Source organism: Onychomys torridus, chromosome 13, assembly GCF_903995425.1.
Source record: "Onychomys torridus chromosome 13, mOncTor1.1, whole genome shotgun sequence".
Classification (NCBI taxonomy): Eukaryota; Metazoa; Chordata; class Mammalia; order Rodentia; family Cricetidae; genus Onychomys; species Onychomys torridus.
In genome coordinates, this window is record NC_050455.1 from 65787196 (window position 1) to 65807072 (window position 19877).

The following is a 19877-nucleotide window of genomic DNA, read 5'->3' on the forward strand; positions in this document are numbered from 1 at the left end:
ATAAATCAACATATTTAATTAATTAAAAAAAAACAGTGTCACACATGTGTGGGCAAAGACACGTATTTGCCATGTCTGAGACAGGAAGGTACCCAATATGAGAAGGATGAGAACAGAAGGGGCTTCTAGGACTGGAGAGCGGGCACAGCAGAAGCTGGAGGCAGGGTGTGTCCTGGAGGCACTGAGGAGGCCCAGGAGTAAAGACTGACTCTGCTCCTCCATAGTCAGAGTTCATGGAGCCTGGAGAGAATTCACCCAAGTGCTTCCTGAGAAACCACTTTCCTCCCACCTGAGCATCAGGAAAAACCAGGAAGGCTCAATGGGTGTTGAGTGGATGTCAAGTCCAGGAGGGAAGCTGATCCCAACCCCTACTGATGCCACAACCCTGCCCCTGCTCCATCTAAAGTATAAAAAGGAAGGAGCTAGAAGGAGCTAGGTCTGCAGAGACCTGGACTAGAGCTAGACCTAATGAGCCACTCTGATGGCACCGAGGAGAGGCAGTGTTTCGCCCTTGTTCACATGGCAGGCGTGGCAGCTGGCTGGTAAGATGAGGCCTAAGGCGCCTGGCTCGTGGTTCCAAAGGAAAAGAAATGCAAGGAAAACAAAAAAAAAACCCACAGACAGAATTTGGCTCATCTGGTTGAACATGAACTATGAATTTAAATGGCTCATTAACATAATGTAACTTATGGGCTTTAATAACAATGTGTCAATATTGGCTCGTGTACTGCACTAATGAACGCTGTTAACACCAGAGCAGGGTAGTGGGGGGGGTGGGGCAGTAGCATGGATATTCTCTGCAATTTACCCGTATTGTTTCCTATGAACCTAAAACCACTCTCTTAAAAATGTCTATTGCTTAAAAAAAAAAATAGAAAAAAAGTTGGTTGTTATGGTCTGTTTGTAGCTTATGAAATAAAGTGATTTTTCAGGCCTCTGAGACCACACACTTTTGGAAATAGTCCCTGGCCCATGAGCTTGGGCTCTTCCAACAGGGTAGAAACCCACCCCAGCTGTGTAAATCAAGCTCTGTTTTGCTGCAGAACAAGTAAATAGACTCAGTTCAAACATATAACAGGGTGTTTGAAAGTTGGTCAAAACTGGGACCTTCCCCTTTGAAAATCTATAAAGTTTGGAAAACAGGTGGTTGATGCCCGGCCACAGGAGAGACGCCACTGAGAAACAAAGAGAGAGAAAAAAGGAACCTGTCAGTCAGCTTTCTTTTGCTGTGTCAAAAGGCCTGGGAGTAATCAATGGACAAGAAGAAAAGGATTACTCGGGCCCACAGTTTTGAGGGTTTGGCCCACAGTTGCCAGCCTGCTGCTTTGGGGCCATCGGGGGAGCAGGACCCCTTGACAAGAGAGAGGCTGAGGGAGTTACTGCAAAGGTGGCTTGCAAGGAGAGAAGAGGAGGCTAAGTTCCCAGGACACGGCCAGGAGGCCCCAGCCACCATAACCTAACAGCCTTCCACCAAACTCCACCTCATAAAGGTTCCCACTTCTCAGTAGCACCGAGCTGGGAACCAACACACCACGTGAGCCTTCACAGGACACTCTGGGCAGCTGAAGCTCTTCTGCCGGTTCCCTCCCGCATGCCTTAGGCAAGCCCAGAGACAAACACTCTGCACTCATGGCGTGTAGTTAGCAATGCAGTTCATTTTTATTAGTTATAAATAAAGTACAAAAAAATCCACCCAAAGTGAATCTAAGCATTTACACAACTCCTAATGTCTCCGCCTGTTCATTGATGCACTATTGCTTCAATAGTCATAATAAATATTTTTCTAGCTTTCTGCTATAAAATAGTCTATGTAGCAAAATGTTGCACAGCACAACAGAACAGAACAGCAGGAAAGTTACAAAAAAGGGACAATCCACACTGGAGATAATCCTTTCACTTACCTGGGGCAATACATGACCCCTTGGAGAGCCTGGTGTGGCCCTCTCCACAGCTGAGGGGGGGAAGACCTCATCCCAGAGTGGGGAGGCTCAAGGGCAGGTCATAGCCAGCCAGAGCACAGGGCCTGTCCTACTCTGGCCCCACACAACAGCGTAGCATGCCCATGCAGAGCCCTGTGGGGCAGGGGGCAGTGTCTGCCAGGCCTGGCAGTGTGGTGATTGTGCTCCACCAGCGTGGTGGGTGGCTCCACAGGCCATCTCCGAGAAAAGCATGGCTCCGGGGTAGAGGCAGAAGAGAAGCTAGACAGCAGCAAGCGAGAGGCCCCACCCCAAGGGGTGGGGCTGAAGGACCACATCTGGTCTAGCCACACAGGTGAGTGGTGTGGCGACCCCAGGTCGTCTTTATTTTCTCTCCTTGCGGGAACTATGCAAACCCACGGGGCCTCCTGTGGAGGGTGGAGCTACCCACCAGGCAAAGGCAGTGATGTCAAGAGCCAAGAAGGGGGGAGGGGGGAGTTAGGAAAGAAAGGAAAGAGGAGGGTCGGCATGCCAGGGTTCCAGCCCACTCACAGGCTTAATCCAGGGCCCACTTCCTCAAGGCCTCCTTGCCAGCACTCTGACACAGATTTGGGAGGCTGGAGGCAGTGCTCTAACTGCCCAGCAGGTTCTCCTGTCTGCAGCCTCTGTGGAACACAGGCAGAGGGGGTGGGGTGGGGAGAAGGCATGACATAATTCTGTATCTCAGTCAAATAGGGATGTCCCAACCATAAAGGCTCCAGACAAGCCTGGGGGAGAAAGGATCCCAAACACCATAGTCTGGATCTTCTATCCGCTCCTTCTCTCGGGCAATAGGACAAGGATCTTGGCTCAGTCTTGGATTGACCACCTAACCTCGAGACAGTCCATGTTTCATACCCAAGGATGTTATCTACCTAACTGGCCTCCTTGCCACCTGCGGGATGCAGTATTGAAGTGGACCCTGTGGGTGGCTGCTCTGACCAGATCTCTAAGGTAATTCTGAATGGTTCCCTCTGCTCTCCGTTTCTCTCCTTCCCCTCCCTCCATCCTTCCCTCTTTCATCTCTCCTGAGAGAGAGAATCATCCTTGGGGTCTTGCCTGGGACTGTATCATATTCTTTCTGAATTGGGGGACCCAAGAGATCACCCATCTTGTCCCCCTCTCTAGGAAGAGAAAACTGGCTCAGCCACACCAGGGACTTGCCCTGGATCACAGGGAGCCTGCTGTGGAGCTGGTCTGAAAGCCAAAGCCTTTGCCATTAGCCTCCACCTAATACCACAGGCTCTTTGTCTTTCAGATGACATGCCTGCTGTGTCTGAAGGACCCCAATTCTGGAACTTCAGTGAGTGGGAGCCCAGGTATAGCCAGTGACCTCCCTTGCCCTGAGACTGTCCTCAGGGGATGGAGGAGGAGTGGGCTTGAGGATGGGGAAGGGGGAGGGAGGGACGGAAAGCAGGCTTGAGGTGGGAAAGAGGGCTGGGGGAGGGGGCCAAGGGTGGCAAGTGAAAGGATTACCCCAGCCTGCTGACGAGTGCAAATTATATTCATATATGTGCTAAATACAGTCACTATATTGGAGCTTTTCACTAGATCACAGCATACAGAATCAAAGGTTTGCATTTCGTATGGAATGTACCCAAAGAGGCCAGCACCACAGTAGGTCAGCTTGCAATCACACACCCTGATAGTTTGGACGAAATAAAGTTCGCAGACTTGTATTTAAAATGGGTTGTTTTTTTTTTCAGTTTGTTTTCGCGGTTGTCATCGTACCAATGCATGCAAAGCATTCCACTCCCAGAAACGACGCCAAAATGAGGTAATAGGAGCAATAAAAAACATTAGTATCCTTTCTAAATAAATAAATTATAATTAAAAATGCAAAACAACTATAAAAATAATTAAATAAGAACCCACGATATCTACAAGTTAGTCATAAATTATGATTGTTAAATATAAGGCATTTAAACTCACAAAACCCTGTAAACTAGCAACGTGCCATGTTTTTTATTTTTTGTGTTTTTTTTTTTCTTTTTTTGTTTTTCTATCAGCTGAAATCGCTCTAGCATTTGCTCTACGCGCGCAGGAGATGAAACACAAGAGGACCTGACAGGCGTTGCTACAGCCCCACATGGGGAACATCTGTCCCGCAGGAGGGGCGGCTTGGGGGATTTCCTCAGGAAAAAAAAAAAAGTCTGGTGCTTTTTCTTCACCATTGAAAAAACTGTGCTTGTTCGTTAGGCGTAAAGAGTTAAGAATGCTTGCACGGAGGCTGGGGGCCTTTGCAGAGAGGAGCTTGAGGCCTGTCACAGGTGGTGGCAAGGGTGACTGGGGGGGGGGGGTGCTGGGGGCTTGACCAGGTGGAGGAATGTGCAGCCCCTGCTGCCCTCTGCCTGTGCCCAGCTGGATTCGTGGCGTTGGGTTGATTGGTGTCCTAGGTGGACCTGCTGCGCCATGGCTGCGGTTGGTTAGGAGGCCCAACTTGAACCTGAGGCCGCTGTCAAAGGCACTCATGCGTCTCAGTCAGAAAAGGGTCTGAGTCCCTTGAGTTGAGCAGGAGAACTACATATGTCTCTCTCCTGGAGATGGTAGATGTGAGATGCTGAGGCCTGGCCCTGCTTCTTCTCCCCCTCTTTTCTGGCTCCCTGGCCAGTCTGGGGACCAGGAGCAGAGAGGTATTAGCTTTCCTCCACCCAATCAGCAGTCCCGAAACGAAAACTGGAGGGTTCTAAGTGCTACTCCAGCCCCTACCTTCAGGGCTCAAGGACCCTAGGTAGGTGGGAAGGGGAGGGGGTGGCAGGATCAACCCCTTCCCTGCCCAGGTCCTAATGTTAACCTGGGGCATTCAAAGAGCTTGCACAAATGGGAGCAAGGAGAAACCATCCTACCCTCCCCCTCAGCCTGCGTGCCTCAGCCTCTGAAGCAGATACACGTGGGCCCAGAAGGCCTCTCAGCAGCATGGGCAGCACACAGCTCTACAGCTTGAAAGATGTGTTGATATTAGAAAGCATCACAGGACGTGTGCATTGGGAGAAATTTAGTGAGCATCAAATCCAACCTCCTTAGGTCGCAGCTGAGGAAGCTGAGGCCCAGCAGGGTAAGGGGTGTGGGTGGAGGTCTCAGTATTTCCCAGTTTGCCAGTGAAGAGCCAGGACTAGAATCGGGAACATTGGTTCCAGTTCTCTCCTGGGTCCCTGCCAGTCTCCCTTCCCTGCCAGCCTTGCAGGACAGACTCAAAAGAAAGACAGAGAATGAGCGGCCTTGGAGAGCAATGGCCTGCCTGGACCACCCCAACCACCTCTGAGCCACAGCCATCCTCTGGTGAAATCTTGGTTTTGATACAGCCCTCGAGGAGGGAGGAACAGGTGAGAATTCACAAGCTCTGGTGGCTTTTGGTCAGCAGCTCCCTGACTCATTTCTTCCCCACCTGCTGGGTATCCAGCCTTTGCACTAGAGACATTGTTGATGCAACTGGAGTTGGAAAAGACCACGCTCAGCAGTAATCTTCGAGTGGGATGTGTCCCGCTCCTCTGGTCCTTTCATAATCCCATCAGGCAAAGACATCGTCTTCATGATCATCTTCCTCAACACTTGCCCCAGTAGGCACTCAACAGAGATTTTATGAGACATTAGAAGATGGATCCTGGGAGTAGCCTTCATCTGGATAGTGGGTAGGCAGCCATTCCTTCATGATGGTGTCAGTTGTGCTAGAAGGATCCCCCTCAAATCCAATTATCCTGTCAATTTTGGTCCTGATTCATCCTCGTGGAATTTCTTCCTTTATCTGACCAGCACCCTAGTTCCTTGATAAGAGGGCACTGAGATTGCCTAGGGGTTGAGGTCAGGGTAGATTCTGAGGACAGTGCAAATGAAGGATGAGGAGGAGGGCTGTGGGCAAAGGAAGGTTGCAGAACACCAGGTCACCTGGCATTTTCTGCACATGATTAAGAGCTACATTTGGGTTAGAATTTGGCAGAAATTTGCCCACCTCCAATATTCATTCCATCCTTTCATCTCTCTGAAAAACTGTGGAGTAGTACAGAACGCATGCTGTACCACGGTGTCACTGTAACTTTCCATCCCCTTCTCTACTCCAACCACTACACCCTCTGAGGCTCTCACGAGACGGGAGAGAGCAAGCACACAATTGGCTGGATAGTGTTAATTCTCAGATCTGGGTGAAGCAGAAGGAATGGAGGTCATGGGGACACATTGTTGTCTCTCCCCACTGGAACTGAGGCACCGAGAAAGAAAGGGACTTTCCCAAGATTACAGAAGAGCCAGAGGCTCAAGAGGGCGGGGACACAGCCTCCCAGCATAGCCAAGGAGTCTCATAGCAAGGGCCACCTCTGAGGGACTGACCAGGCAGGATCATGAAGGACACTCAAGTTACTCCCAAGGCTATGGACTTGACCTCAGCCCTGAGTGCTCGCTGAGAGCGCTTTGGCCAAGTGTATACTGCCAATGCTATTTCATCTGTATCATCTGGTTAATTGTTTGCATAGGGAGGCAGTGGCTACATTGCCTCTTTGTGGCAAGATGAGAGCTCAGGATAAAGTTAGGAATTGGAGTGTGCAGGGGGCTGCCGGCTCCCAGGAACATGGGGCAGCTGTGGCTGGAGGCTGTGTCTTCCCTGGTTCAGTGTGGAACCTAGGAAGACAGCTGGGGCCAAGCAATGGGCCCTAGGACTGGGGAGCCCACCTTGAAAAGGACCCCCTTCACCAGCGAGAGCTCTGCTCTCTTCACCTTGCCTAAAAGCCTCCGAAACCCAGTGAGACCACACCTGTTCTTTTTAAGCCCCACCCCTTCTCAGACGCCCCTCCCACACTCCGTGCACTGTAAACATGAGAAAAACAAAGCCCAAGGAAAACAAAAACAAAAACAAAAAAACAACAAACGAGAACCCCCCTCCCGCCTCCCAACCTGGGTGAAAAATTATCATCCTTTTTCACCGTAAACAGGATTTGGCTTTTTTTTTTTTTTTTCACCTTTGATTCCTTTTTTTTTTTTTCCTTTTCGCTCATAAAGACGGGAAGATTGGGGCTGTCGTTGGTTGGTTGGTTCGGTCAGGCACCAAAACAAGAAACTCAATGAGAAATATTTGGTGCAAGTTCGGTAATAGCGACATGTCCACCACAGATGACTAGAGCACCACACACGACATTTTTCTTAAGCTAACATGCTCCGGCTGCCATCCACAGAATAGCTAGAGACCCCTACATGGTTTCTACGTGGTCAAGAGGTATATACACAATCCTTCAAAGGACAGGATTGAGGGGCCGATCACCAGCTAGTACCCTCGAGATCACATCTAGTTCTCAGCAGCTGGGCCCCCCCTTCCCGCCCCTGCTCTGGGCACGGCCAGCTCCCGCCCCCTGCACAGCAAGGCGATGAGGCAGTCACCATTCTGGATGGGTGGGTCCTCCCCACCCCTCCTCTCCCTCAGACACTGGTACCAACTCCTCTTTCCACAAAATGTGCTTGCAGGCTTCTTCTCTACGTCAAATGGCTCAGAAGGCAAAGTTTGGCTGCAAGGGCTATGGCCGTGGGGGAGGGGGAGGACCTGGTGAAGGAAATGGGGCATTCACTGGCTAGCTTCCTCCCTCAGCTGTCGGCTCCCAGCTGTGTCTCAATGTCCACTCGGCAGATGGGGCATTTCTTGCTCATGGCGAGCCACTGGTCCACACACAGTTGGTGGAAGAGATGCATACAAGGTAGACGTCTGGAAAAGAGGAGAGTCAGGTGACCAGCAGCGGGACAAGGTGTTGGGAACCACTGGGGACTTGATAAAGGGGGCTCTTGGAACCCAGACCCTGGAGTGAGGCTGTGGCTGAGACGGAAACCATGACTGGGAGTAACTCTCAAAATATTCTTCAATAAAGGCCTTGGCTTTGTCTTAGACCACCCAAAGCCATCACACTTTGTCTCCACAACCCCATGTTCACCGTTACCACATCAAAACTAGTCCACACTCTGCTTTACTAGTATAACCAGGAAACACTGTAGCATGGTTGGCACCCTAAGGTACATGCCAACTAAGTGCTTCCTTCCTTGAGCATGCAGTGCAGGGACAGGTCACTAACACCCATGAGAGAAGGGGCAGGAACTCAAAGAAGGGGCCTCTTACCTCACATCTTCTCCATCCTCCAACATAGACAAACAAATGGTGCATTTCTCATCTGTATCTGACTCCTCCCCCTCGTCTCTCTTCCCCTTGCTGTCCTGGGGTCTTCGCTGTGAGTAGAGGGAAAAAAAATATTGAGTTGCCTGGTACAGACTCCTGATGGCCACTGGCTTTCGTCCACAGCCTCCTCTCACTCTGGTAGTCTCTGCCTTCCCTAGAGGTCAGTCTCTTCAAGTACTCATCCCTAACTCCTCATTCTTGCTTCTGGAGAGAGAAGGCTAAAATCAAGTGAGGAAGAGGGCAATAGACTGCTGCTGGTTGTCCTGGACACTGTGTTTGGAAAGGAGTCGGGATCCTAGTCATTATGTGCTTTGTAAAGCTACAGTCTGTGAATTTTGGCTTCCCCTGTCCACTCCCTCTCACACCCTGCCCAACATGTACCCCTACCTCTAGGTCCAGAATGCTTCATTCATTCATTCATCCATTCATTCACACACATTCCTCATTCACTCTTTCCACTGATGTCCATTCATCTGCTCTCATTATTTCTCCACCACCCTGTAATTTGTACCACGTGGTTCTAAACTGTTCTCTATAGTTGTATTTCTCTCCCTAGCCAGAAAGTTCCCTTAAGCTACTGAGGGATAGCTCTAGTATAAGGTTAGACACTGTGTTGCTACTGTGCAACTTCCTGATTTACACATTTCTCTCCATAATTCTATGTTAATTATTATTTGACAACAGTTAAGCGCTCTGCAGAATGTTTTCAAGTGATACATGTGGCCAAGTACAAGGCATGCCATTGCTGTTTAATAAATATTCTGGGGAAGGAAAAATCTAACCACTGAATTAATTCTGTCCATCTTCCATGTCCCCATCCCCACACTGCAGACATCAGATCTAAGTCTGAGAGTAACCACAGATAGAAAATCATCCATTCTTCCCTCTCTCCAGGGGCAAGCAAACCACAAAGTCATTTTGCAAAAAGATACGTGGAGTCACAGATGAAGACCAGAGAATGACATTGGGGCCAGGCCTAGATGTCAGGACTACCTACTCTGGTTGGGAGCTCAAAAGCTCCCTGCTCTGGTTTTGTGTGGGGGTGCTCTGCCCCAGCTAGAACATACAAGGAAGCCTGTCGCCTCCATGTGATGCCTCTTTCATGTGCCCCATGTACCAGCTGCAAATGATGCCAGGCTTCTGCAAGGTCCCTTTATCCAGAAAGCCAAGCTGTCTCCATTGTCCTAGGTGTTTGCCATGCATTATTTTTAGCATTAGTAGGGTCATAACAACCTGCCTGCTGGAGGGGCAGCAGTTTTTGGGGTAGGACTGGCCCTACTAGAGAAGAAATGACCAACAAAACAATGTTAAGCCCCAACCATATTCCTAGTTTCTATTGCTTTTCTCCAGCGTTTTTTCATGATTTCCTTTGTGTCATAACTTCAGTTCAACAGTATCTTGTTTAGCTATTTCTAATCTGTATTTTTCTCTCCTTTTGCATCACATTTCTCATTTTCAATCTTTAATCTCTCAGATATTTCTTTTTCTCCATTATCTACAGAACTTTGTGTTGTGGAATATTATTTTAACGAGGCAGTGATGTCTCACATTTGTTTCTGCTGTGGAATATTTCTTTAACTGTGTAAAGGTGTGTTACATTTGTTTCTGCTGCCTTTGTTTAATTCTGTAAAGATGTGTTGCTGTTTCATCTTGGCTGCCTAAGACACCTGGTTGGCCTAATAAAAAGCCAAATGGCCAATAACTAGGCAAGAGAGGGATAGGCGGGGCTTGCAGGCAGAGAGAACAAGTATGAGGAGAAATCTGGGCTCAGGAAAAGAACAAAGAGAGTGAGGGAGGAAGAGAGGGACACACCCATGGCCAAAAGCCAGACAGCTGCCAGCCAGATGTGGAGATAGCATGAATGTTAAGACACACAGAAAGGAAGGAAGGAGAAAGGGAGGGAGGAAGGAAGGAAGGAAGGAAGGAAGGAAGGAAGGAAGGAAGGTAAAAAGTCCCGAGGCAAAAATGTAGATGAAGAGAAACAGGCTAAGTTATAAGAGCTAGCAAGAAATGAGCCTAAGCTAAGGCCGAGCACTCATAACTAATATTAAGTCTCGGTGCCGTGATGTGGGAGCTGGTTGGTGGCCCAAAAGAAAACGCCTGCTACAACTTAGATTTAACTTCAACCTTTTTCAGCATTTATTTAATATTCACTATTCATCTACCTTCACATTTCATCAACGTTTCTTTATAACTTTGATAATCTTAGTTTTCTGTTGTTTTTGTTTTTTGGCTTTTCAAAGTAAGGTCTTACTGTGTAGTGTTGACTATCCTGTAACTCAGAGATTCCCCTGCCTCTGCCTCCCAAGTTCTGTGATTAAAGGTGTGCACTTCCAGGCCTGGCTTGATAACCTTGATTGTTTTGTACTTCACTTTCATTCCCCTTCCTATTCTTATTTCTTTCATTTAGTCCTATTTTAATGTCTATATAGTCTATTTATTATTAGTTAAAATATACTTTTTGTTTTATACTATTTTAGTCTGTTAAAAATTTTAAATTGTTTTAACATTGAATTTGCATTCTAAAGTTTATGAACATTTTCTTATCTTACATTCTTCCTATTTCTTCTCTACAATATTTTCCTCATGGTTCTCTCTTGAGTTTTAATCCTCCTAATTTTTTTTTTCTCACTGATTCAGCCCCCTAAGCTCATATATAGCCAGGGTTCTAGGGCACAGATCACAAGCAGGAGGTGGCCCCACCTCACAGCTTCTCCTTATATGAATATCTCATCTTATATGGTAGACTTGTGACAAATGATGAACCAATACTGGCCATAATTAGCTGAAGCCCGTTAGTTTCCAGGAGTTAAGGGCTGGATCTGAAATGTTAAAGGTTTCACTGCACGCTGACGGCTTTGAAAAGTGACTGGATCCTCAGGGTGGTGGTCTTATTAATTGATTAATCCACTGATGCATCCTAATTATAGGTGATGGGAACTAGGAGATAGGACCCAGTTGGAAGAAGTAGGTCATTGGGGTGTTCCCTGGAAGGGTATACCTCTTTCCCAGAATCTGCACCTTCTCAGTTTCCTAACTACAGGCCTCGCCATAGTCCCAGAACCAGAGACAAGAAACCACAGACAAACTTCTCAAACTTGGAACCCAGATGAACCTTCCTTCATGACAGTTGTTTTTCTCAGGGATTTTGCCACAGTGACAGGCAAGCTAACTAACTCAGAGATCCCATGAGCCTTGTGTTTTTGGTAAATGCATAATGTCACCTGTTTGCGTTAGGATGCCATATAGAATAATTGGCTGCGCTAACAAAATCCCTGGCACTCTGCCTATCCCGCCCCCCACAATGGCAACCCCTCATCTTTCCTCTTTTTATTCTTTCTGTATGTTGTTTGCCAGAATGCCAAATAGTTCAGAGTATACAGTTTACAGCCTGTGGGGCTGTCTCCTTTCACCTTTTAGTGTGTACTTAAGCTCCCTCCACATCTTTTCATAGCTCATGAATTATCTCTTTATGGACACTTATTTATTTACTTATTAAAGAACATTTTGGCTTCTTGCAGGTTTTCATTGAAATCACGTTTTAAAAGCTCATGTTTCTGGGTGCCAGCCTTATAGATTCTACTGCTAAGGTCAGTGGGTACAGTCCATAGTTCTGAAACTTTCAAATGCCCCCAGAAGAGCCTAATCCCACACCATTTAGAGGCCTTGTTTATCCATTTGTTCTTATGAGAGAGGACTTTGAATTATTTTCTAAGGCATTTTCTATTACTCTTGTGTGCAGGAACCCCTTTGCCCCCAGACTGATAAAAACAATGATTATCTATACACTGATGCATGCACAAATACACACGCATGACCACTCTAACCAACACACTCAGCCTTTCTCCCATCCTCCCTCCTGACCACACCTGCTGTGAGCCAATGAGACAATCCTGAGGAGCCATCTAACCAGAGCGGAGGCTTCTGGGCTTTAGATGGTGTCCCCTGCAGATGGCCAGGCTGGCTCAAGCAGACAAGCTGACAACTCTCTTCCCACCCCCTGCCCATGCAGCCGGTCTCCGCAGCCTCACCTTCTTGTACTTGTGGGGGAAGGTGAACCTCTCGATGGTGTTCTGTACGGCTCCCCGAGTCACGTTTCCCAACCTGTCCTCGAGCTGCAGCAGCTCCTGCAAAAAGGAAAAGACAAGCATGTGTGCTCGGCGTGTACAAATACATATAAACAACATGAGAAGGATGAGCAAGCGGAGGATGTGTGCAGGACGCAGTCACGCTGCCAGCCGGAAGCACTTGTGTCGTGTGGGAAGCTGCACTTTCTCTTCACGTCCTCTTTCTCTCTTACTTTCCATCCCAGGACTTCCCACCACCCGCGTCTACCCACCGACAAGGGCAGGCAGAGAGAACGCCTTGTGAATGGTAGCTCGCCAACTAGTCAGTGCCATACAGGGCAACATACCTCGTAGCTCTCCCGAACAGCAGAGGTGTGTCGACTAGGATTTAGCCCCTGGAGAGCGAGGAAGTGAAGCTGTGGGTAAGGGTAGTTTCGAATTTCATGGACAACCTGAGAGGGAGAAAACAGTTTTGGAGAGAGTGAGCATCCCAGGCTTCTCCAGGGACCAACAGACAACTCCTCCTCCCTCAGCCACCAGACAGCACTCCCGTGACCTACTGCAGACAGCAGGGTTGTCCCTCCCCTCTCCTTTCCTGCCCCACTCCTGAAGAGCCAAGCTTGTGCGTAGACACTGATAACCATCAACACAGGGGCGCTGACCCTGACTGAGCTCCAGCTGCACCCTAGCGCCCTGTTGAAAGCTCCCTGTGACTAAGCAGTTTAACTGCCCCCCCCATGGAAACTGCAGGTCCAATCATAAATCCCCATTTTTCTGAGGGGGATGACTAAGGCACAGGTAGATTAAACAATCAGCTCATGTCACCCAAGCAAGTGACAGAGTCAAGACACAGGCCTCAGCAGCTAAGTGTCAGGAACTTCCTCTACTCTACTCAAGAGCAACAGGATGGCTACCGGTCGGTGTCAGGGCCAAAAATGTCAGTAACCAAGGTAAATAGTATTGGAACGCAGTGTGTCTAAGTCAAAATGAATTTTTACAAACCCATGAGGAACAAAACATTAGTCTTTTAAATGCAGACTCTAGCCCCAACCTGGCTGATCTCTGGTTGTTTTTTTTTTTTCAGCCTTCCATAACCCTGGCTAGGAGTCAAGCCAGATGCCATCAAGCTTCCCATTGCACACACTGGGGCCAATGATCTAAACTCTCGAGGCCTCAGTTTGCCAATGTGCAAATGGACATAATGCCTGCTTGTACGGGGTACTGGCAGGAGGAAGTAAGACTAGTTCTATGAGATGTTCATACTCCTGTCTGGGAGGTACTAAGTGCTCCTTCCCAAGCCACGGGCGGGGTGGCTAATGAGAGAATCCAGGGCTGAGGAGGGAGATTTCTGTTTGGAGACAGCAACAAGAGTTTCTCTTGGTATTGTGTGTCTCTTGCAACCCCAAACCCAACCTGAGTTTTGTAGCACATTCGGGGTTCTACAGCCCCAAGAGGGCTGCTCCTGGGGAGGGGGTGGCCTGAGTCTACAGGGAGCCTGAGTCCCTCTAGGCTCTCTTGTGACCCTCGCACCAACCCTGTGAGAGTCACACAGAGTGGTGTCTACATTCCGTCTCACAAACAAAGTAAAGTCATGCTCAGGGAGACAGAGGTATGGGGGCGAGGGGAGCAGGGGCAAAGGTCAGGTTCAGGTGTTGTTCCTCCTGAGCTGCCCTTTTTGTTTTATGAGACTGAGGTTCTCAGTAGCGCACCATCAGCTCACTGATAAGGCTCGGCTGGCAAGCCAGTGAACCCCAGGGATCTGCTTGCCTCCACTTCCCCAGCTTTAGTGTTAGAAACACACACCATTATGCCTGGCTTTGTGTGTGTGTGTGTGTGTGTGTGTACTGGGAATCAAACTCAGGTCCTCATGCTTGTCCAGCAAGCATCTTACTGACTGAGCCATCTGCCCAGCCCCAGGGCAGTGTTTGCGCACTGGGCATTTCCCCAGACGACAGCCTGCCATCTGCCTCTTCTACCCGACACCCCTCAGCAGTGCTGGCTTTTGGACTAGTCACTTGCTCCGTTTCATCTTTCTCAAGCTGTAACAAGCTCTGGGGCTGAGAGTGGAGGGCAGCTGCTGGTCTGCCTGGAAGCCAGGACTCAGAGGACCCTGGGCACTGGAGAGCCGTGGCCTCACCTCACCACTAGCATGCAGTGGGCAGTGAGCAAGTTCATATCCCCCCGCCCCAGGACTCTGTGACTTACCATCTGTGTGGAGGAAGAGTTTCTGGGGAAGTGGTGCATTCGAGGAGTTGCTAGGTAATGCTGATAGTGCTGAGGGATGGGCCGCACCTGGAACTGGGCAGGACTCAAGCCGGCATCCACACTGAGATCCCTGTAGAGACACAGCCTCGTGAGCTACAAGTTGGGGGAGGCACCAACCGGTTTCAGAAGAGGTCTCACACACCACCTTGGGCCAAAGGCAGAACACACGCTTCGGACTCTGCCCCTCCGAGTGGGAGAAAATGGCGTTAATAAATCTTCCTACAAGCTGTTTACCCACAACGAACTGTCTCCATGTCCCTCCTGGACCTGCATCTAAGACCTTTCAGTCTGAAGCACCTGCAGTGGCCCAGAACCACAAGAACCATTTTTTCAAGAACCATGTCTAATGCTCCCTTCCAAGGAAGAGTCTAAATGGATACTAAGAAAAGAAAGCCAAGGCCAGACTGAGGATGGGCAGTGGCCATATTTTCACCACTCAATAAAACCACAGGTGAGGGACACCCCCCACACACACCACTGCTCTTCCTACAGTCTAGAAAGGACTCCTAGCCCACCCTGTCACTCCTAAAAGTTTAGAAAAACTCACTTCATTTAAACATGAGTTTCACTAAAACATTTCCAAATTTGATGGAAACTATAAACCTACAAATGATTAACAAATTTCAACAGTGTCATGCAAAGAAAATAACCCCAAAGTACATAATAATCACATTTGAAAAAACAATAAAGATAAAAACAATTAAAATTAACCTGAGATTAAAGAAGAAGGCCCCTCAGATAGAGAAGCTGGGTACTAATTATCATAGAAGCAGCCAGGAGAGAAAGAGATGGCATCGATAAGAAAAAATAAACTATCAAGCATAAAGTCTACACCCAGCAAAAAATGATTTTCAAAATGAAGGTGAAGTAAAGCTTCTTCGGCTGAGCAAAGGCTGAAAGGAGGTAGTACCAGTGTCACAAGAAATAGTCAAGTAAGATCTGCAGACAGGGAGAAAATGATGCCAGGTAAAAACTTAGATCCATACAAAGGAACAAAGAGAAATCGGCCGCTAACGAGAAATAGAGCCAATTTTGGATCTGTGGAGAAAATGCAAGAGGAGAAACTGGAACATTCTGTCGTAACCAAAGGAAGGAACGCTACTGATGTGCACCAGGGTCACGGCAGAAAGAATCTTCCAGAAGAGGCTTCCAGGTTTGGATAACGTGCACAAGTCAGTAATTATAATGACAAAAAGATATTGAAGCCTGTGAAATATATATTAAATGTGGGCTGAGATGATGCTAGACAAAACCATCCTCTCTGAAGGGTGCTGAGGGACCAGCTCCTAACCCAGGAGACTAGTAAACAAAGAGAAGACACAAGCGTCTGCCTTGCCAAGGTACTCAGAGTAACCAAATGGCTGATGAGGGTCATTTCTCATAGTGAAGTTTTCCAGCACGCATCTGAATAAGGAATTATTAAATTACCTGTCACCATTTTGCATCTTCCAAAGAAATAAAGACCCAGGCAGAGGTCATCAATTTCTGCCAACATTACAGAAAGACAGGCAGCCGCACAGAGTACTTTCTGGTAGAAAAACAGTGGTGTTTCCAAAGTGTTTCTGCTAAGAAATAAGAGATGGAGAGGGAGGAAAAGAAAGGGAGGGGAAGGGGAGAGAAAAAAGAGAGAGGGAGAGGGAGAGAAAGGAGAGAGAGAGGAAGGGAGGGAAAGAGAGAGGGGGAGAGAGGGAGAGAGAGATATCTGGGAACTTTTTTTTTGCCCAAGAAGGTGTCCAGGCCAGAAACACACACTGGTGTTTGAGAAAGACTGGTGTTCTCAGGTGGAGGACTCGCTCACTTCCTGCAGGGAGCTGAGGTCTCTGACATTTGTGGCACAGTGTCCTGAAGAGGAGGTCATTGCATCAAATGAGAGTTCCAGAAGTCTGTGGTGTCCTCTTGAGTCTTTACTGAACAGTAAGTTAAGTGGTTAGGGCATGGTTTCTCAACCTGTGGGTTGCAACCCCTGGGCTGACCCTTTTAGAGGAATTTGCATATCAGATATCAAATACCTGTATATCAGATATTTACATCACAATTCACAGCAGCAGCAAAATTACCATTGTGAAGTAGCAACACAAATAATATTAGCCAGGCAGTGGTGGTGCACGCCTTTAATCCCAGCACTTGGGAGGCAGAGCCAGACGGAACTCTGTGAGTTTGAGGCCAGCCTGGACTACAGAGTGAGTTCCAGGAAAGGCTCAAAGCTATACAGAGAAACCCTGTCTCGGAAAAAAAAAAACAAAAGAAAGAATTTTATAGTTGGGGTTCACCCCAACATAAGGAACTGTATTAAAGGGTAGCAACATTAGGAAGGTTGAAGACGGCTGTGTGGGGTGACATCCCACCGGATGAGCAAAGTACCCATGGAAATAATGATTCCTAGAATTTAGACAGATCAAAAGACATTTGAATTCTGTTTGAGAATGAGACTTCTTGCTCATCACTAAGGGCCTTTGGTAGACTTCAGAACACTCTTTTAAAGCTGGCCTCTAAGCTTTATTAGGGCAGATCTAGAGTACTTGCTGATTTAGGGACACTTGAGTTCTGCTGTAATAAGACTTAACAAGCCTCCAAAGACTCCAACAAATCCCCAAGTGCTATTTACCAGAACAAAACCCCATATTCCATAAATGACCAAAGAAAATCCAGTTACTCAACAATCTATAGCTCACAATGTCCACAATTCAGCAGGAAATAACTGGTAGTGATAAAAGAGAAGGATAATATGTCCTACAGTGGGGGCGGGGGGATCAGACCACAGAAATACCCCGACACTAGAAAGCGACAGTGGTGGCCGAATTAGCAAATAAAGACGCCAAAGTAGCTATTATAACCACATCCAAGTGCATAGAGAGAACCACAAACATAGGGAAGAGGTTTCAGACAATGGCGTAAAGGAGCTTTTTGGGATGAAAAATGCAATGTTTAAAATGAACTTCCCTGGGTTGGGTCAACACCAGGTTAAGACTAGTGATTTAAACACCCAGCAATGAAAATAGTCTAATGAAGCATACAGACAAAAAGGAAGAGAAATTTAAACCTCAGTGACACTGTCGAGTGAGCAGCCTGATGGGTAAACAAGGATCGCCCTCTCCAAAGGGCCAAAGGAAGGTTAAAGAAAAGAAACATGTTAGAAAAACTTGCAAAACAGATTTCCAAAACTGCTGAAAAGCAAAAGGACACAGATTCAAAACCCTCAGCATCTTTCAAGCAGAACTACAAAAAGAGAATCTGCCTAAGATACATAAATGCCTAGAAAATACTAATAAAATTCTAACACCAGCCCAAGGAAACAGAAGAACCATGAACAGAGAGAAGAATTTCAGATTTTTTTGTTTTTGTTTTTGTTTTTTCAAGACAGGGTTTCTCTGTATAGCTTTGGAGCCTGTCCTGGAACTTGTTCTGTAGACCAGGCTGGCCTACAGAGCGAGATCCAGGTCAGGCACCAAAACAACACAGAGAAACCCTGTCTCGGAAAAAAACAAAAATGAATTTCAGATTTTCTACTAGTCATAAAGCAAACCAAAAAACCATGGAATGATATTCTTAAAGAAAAAAATTACCGTTAACACAGAAGCCTGTACACAGCAAAAATGTCTTTCAGAATGAAGTGGAATAAGATATTTTAAGACAACCAAATTTGACAGTGCCGCTGACCAGCATAAGAAGAAATAATAAAGGAAATGCTCCAGACTGAAGAAAAGTACAGGTAGAAACTCAGATCTAATCAGAGGAATAAAAACTTCTGGATATTCAGATTATATAAGAAATATAAAAGGTTCTTCCCAGCCATTAATTTTTCTCTTTGAGGTCTGGTTGTTTAAAAGTGGGCACTAGCGAACATTTTCTATAAAGAGTCACATAGTGACTATTTTAGGCTTCAAGACCCATATATTCTCTAGCACAGCAACTAACTATTCAAAAGCAGCCATAGACCATTTGTAAACCAATAGGCATGGCTGTGTTCTAACAAAACTACTTCAAAACAAAACAAAATAAAACAAGGATTGGGCCAGATTTGACCTATACTCCATAGTTTGCCAGGCAAACTGGTTTAAAGCAAAAATTATAGCAATGTATGTGTCAATTATATATGCACATATTCATATATGCATGTGTATACACCCATAGAAGGAATAAGAAACAATATAAAAGGAGAAATGTAAGTATACCGTTATTAGTATATGGTTCCATTTCACACAAAGCGGTATAGTCTACTTAAGGTAGAGTGACTATATACATATTTATAATTAATAAGTACATTGATAAAATAAACAAAATAGTGACACAACTGTGAATCTAGCATTTATTTTTAACACTCAACCAACCCAAACTAAGGTACACAATAGACAAAAAAGACAAGGCAATCAGAAAACGAAGTACAAGACAGTAGATTCAGCCTTAACTATATGGATAATTATAATAAATGTAAATGTTCTATATATGCCTACTAACAAACACAGACTTTCATCCAGAAAACAACAGCCAACTATTTGCTATTTTTAAAACAAAGTCATAAAAAAGCAAAAAGTGGCTGGGCATGGTGACACCTGACAAGGATGGAGACCTTGGGCCATGGCTCACGTTCAAGGTCAGGTTTTAGACAGGGATAGTCTTAGGCCAGGACATCCACTTGGAGAACTGATGGGGAAGGTATGGTATCCCAAAGTAAGACCAGGATAGCCTTAAACATGGGACTGGACCAGGCCTGAGGCCAATTCCTCAGAATGACCCAGGGCAGAATTCAGTGGCTTCTGATGGCATGAAAGGAAAGGACTGGGTAGGTGGTTGTTACAGACAACTCCTTCCCTCCCCAGAGAGCTCTCCAGAGGGTTAGAGGAGCTTCCCCTATGGTGCATTTCCTGTCATCTAATTACTAGGCTGTGTCCTAGAAGACAAGCCTGCTCCATAGAGAAGAGAATGGGGATACAGTTAACATGAATAATTGACAAGACAAAACAAACAACAAACAACAAACAAAAACAACAACAAAACTTCCAGGAAAAAAAAAAAAAACCTTCTCACCATTGGGTCTACCCTTGTGGAAGCAGAGCTCATTACAGGGAGAAGAATCTGCTGCCCAGAGGCGGAGGGGGGGGGGGGAGTCCACACGAGACTGTGGAATATGGACCAGCCTCCCGGATTCCTATTCTTAGTGTTTCTCAGGGTAGCAGGGAATGCAGAGAGGTTGAAAAGAGAAATAAGACCAGGTTTGGATGGATAAGCAAGCTAAGGACAGGGATTAAACATCGCACTGCTCCTGACTCCTCCTGCTGCAGAGTCCCACATGCGTGTCAGCCCCTGTGTTTGTGTTCAAGGGCTCCGGGTGCTCCATGTGTGCTGAATTGAATCAAACTGAATTGACTTGACTGCTGAGGGATAGAACTGAATCCAGACTGCAATTAAATCTTCCTAATTTGAATCTACTAATTGGGAAAAGGCTGGGCG

At 46.8% G+C, this 19877-nt stretch overlaps 1 protein-coding gene across 2 annotated transcripts in view; it reads right to left on the reverse strand.

Annotated features, from left to right (window-relative positions):
* Positions 1-1635: 1635 nt before the first annotated feature.
* Rnf165 (ring finger protein 165) overlaps positions 1636-19877 on the reverse strand; it is a 115230-nt gene continuing 96988 nt past the window's right edge. For both annotated transcript variants that reach the window (XM_036204817.1, XM_036204818.1), the window contains exons 4-8: positions 14370-14499; positions 12512-12616; positions 12129-12224; positions 8041-8147; positions 1636-7635 (exon numbers count right to left, since the gene is read on the reverse strand). In XM_036204817.1, coding sequence (XP_036060710.1) covers positions 7518-7635; positions 8041-8147; positions 12129-12224; positions 12512-12616; positions 14370-14499 — 556 coding nt within the window. In that variant the 3' untranslated portion in view covers positions 1636-7517. The remainder of the gene's footprint in view (positions 7636-8040; positions 8148-12128; positions 12225-12511; positions 12617-14369; positions 14500-19877) is intronic.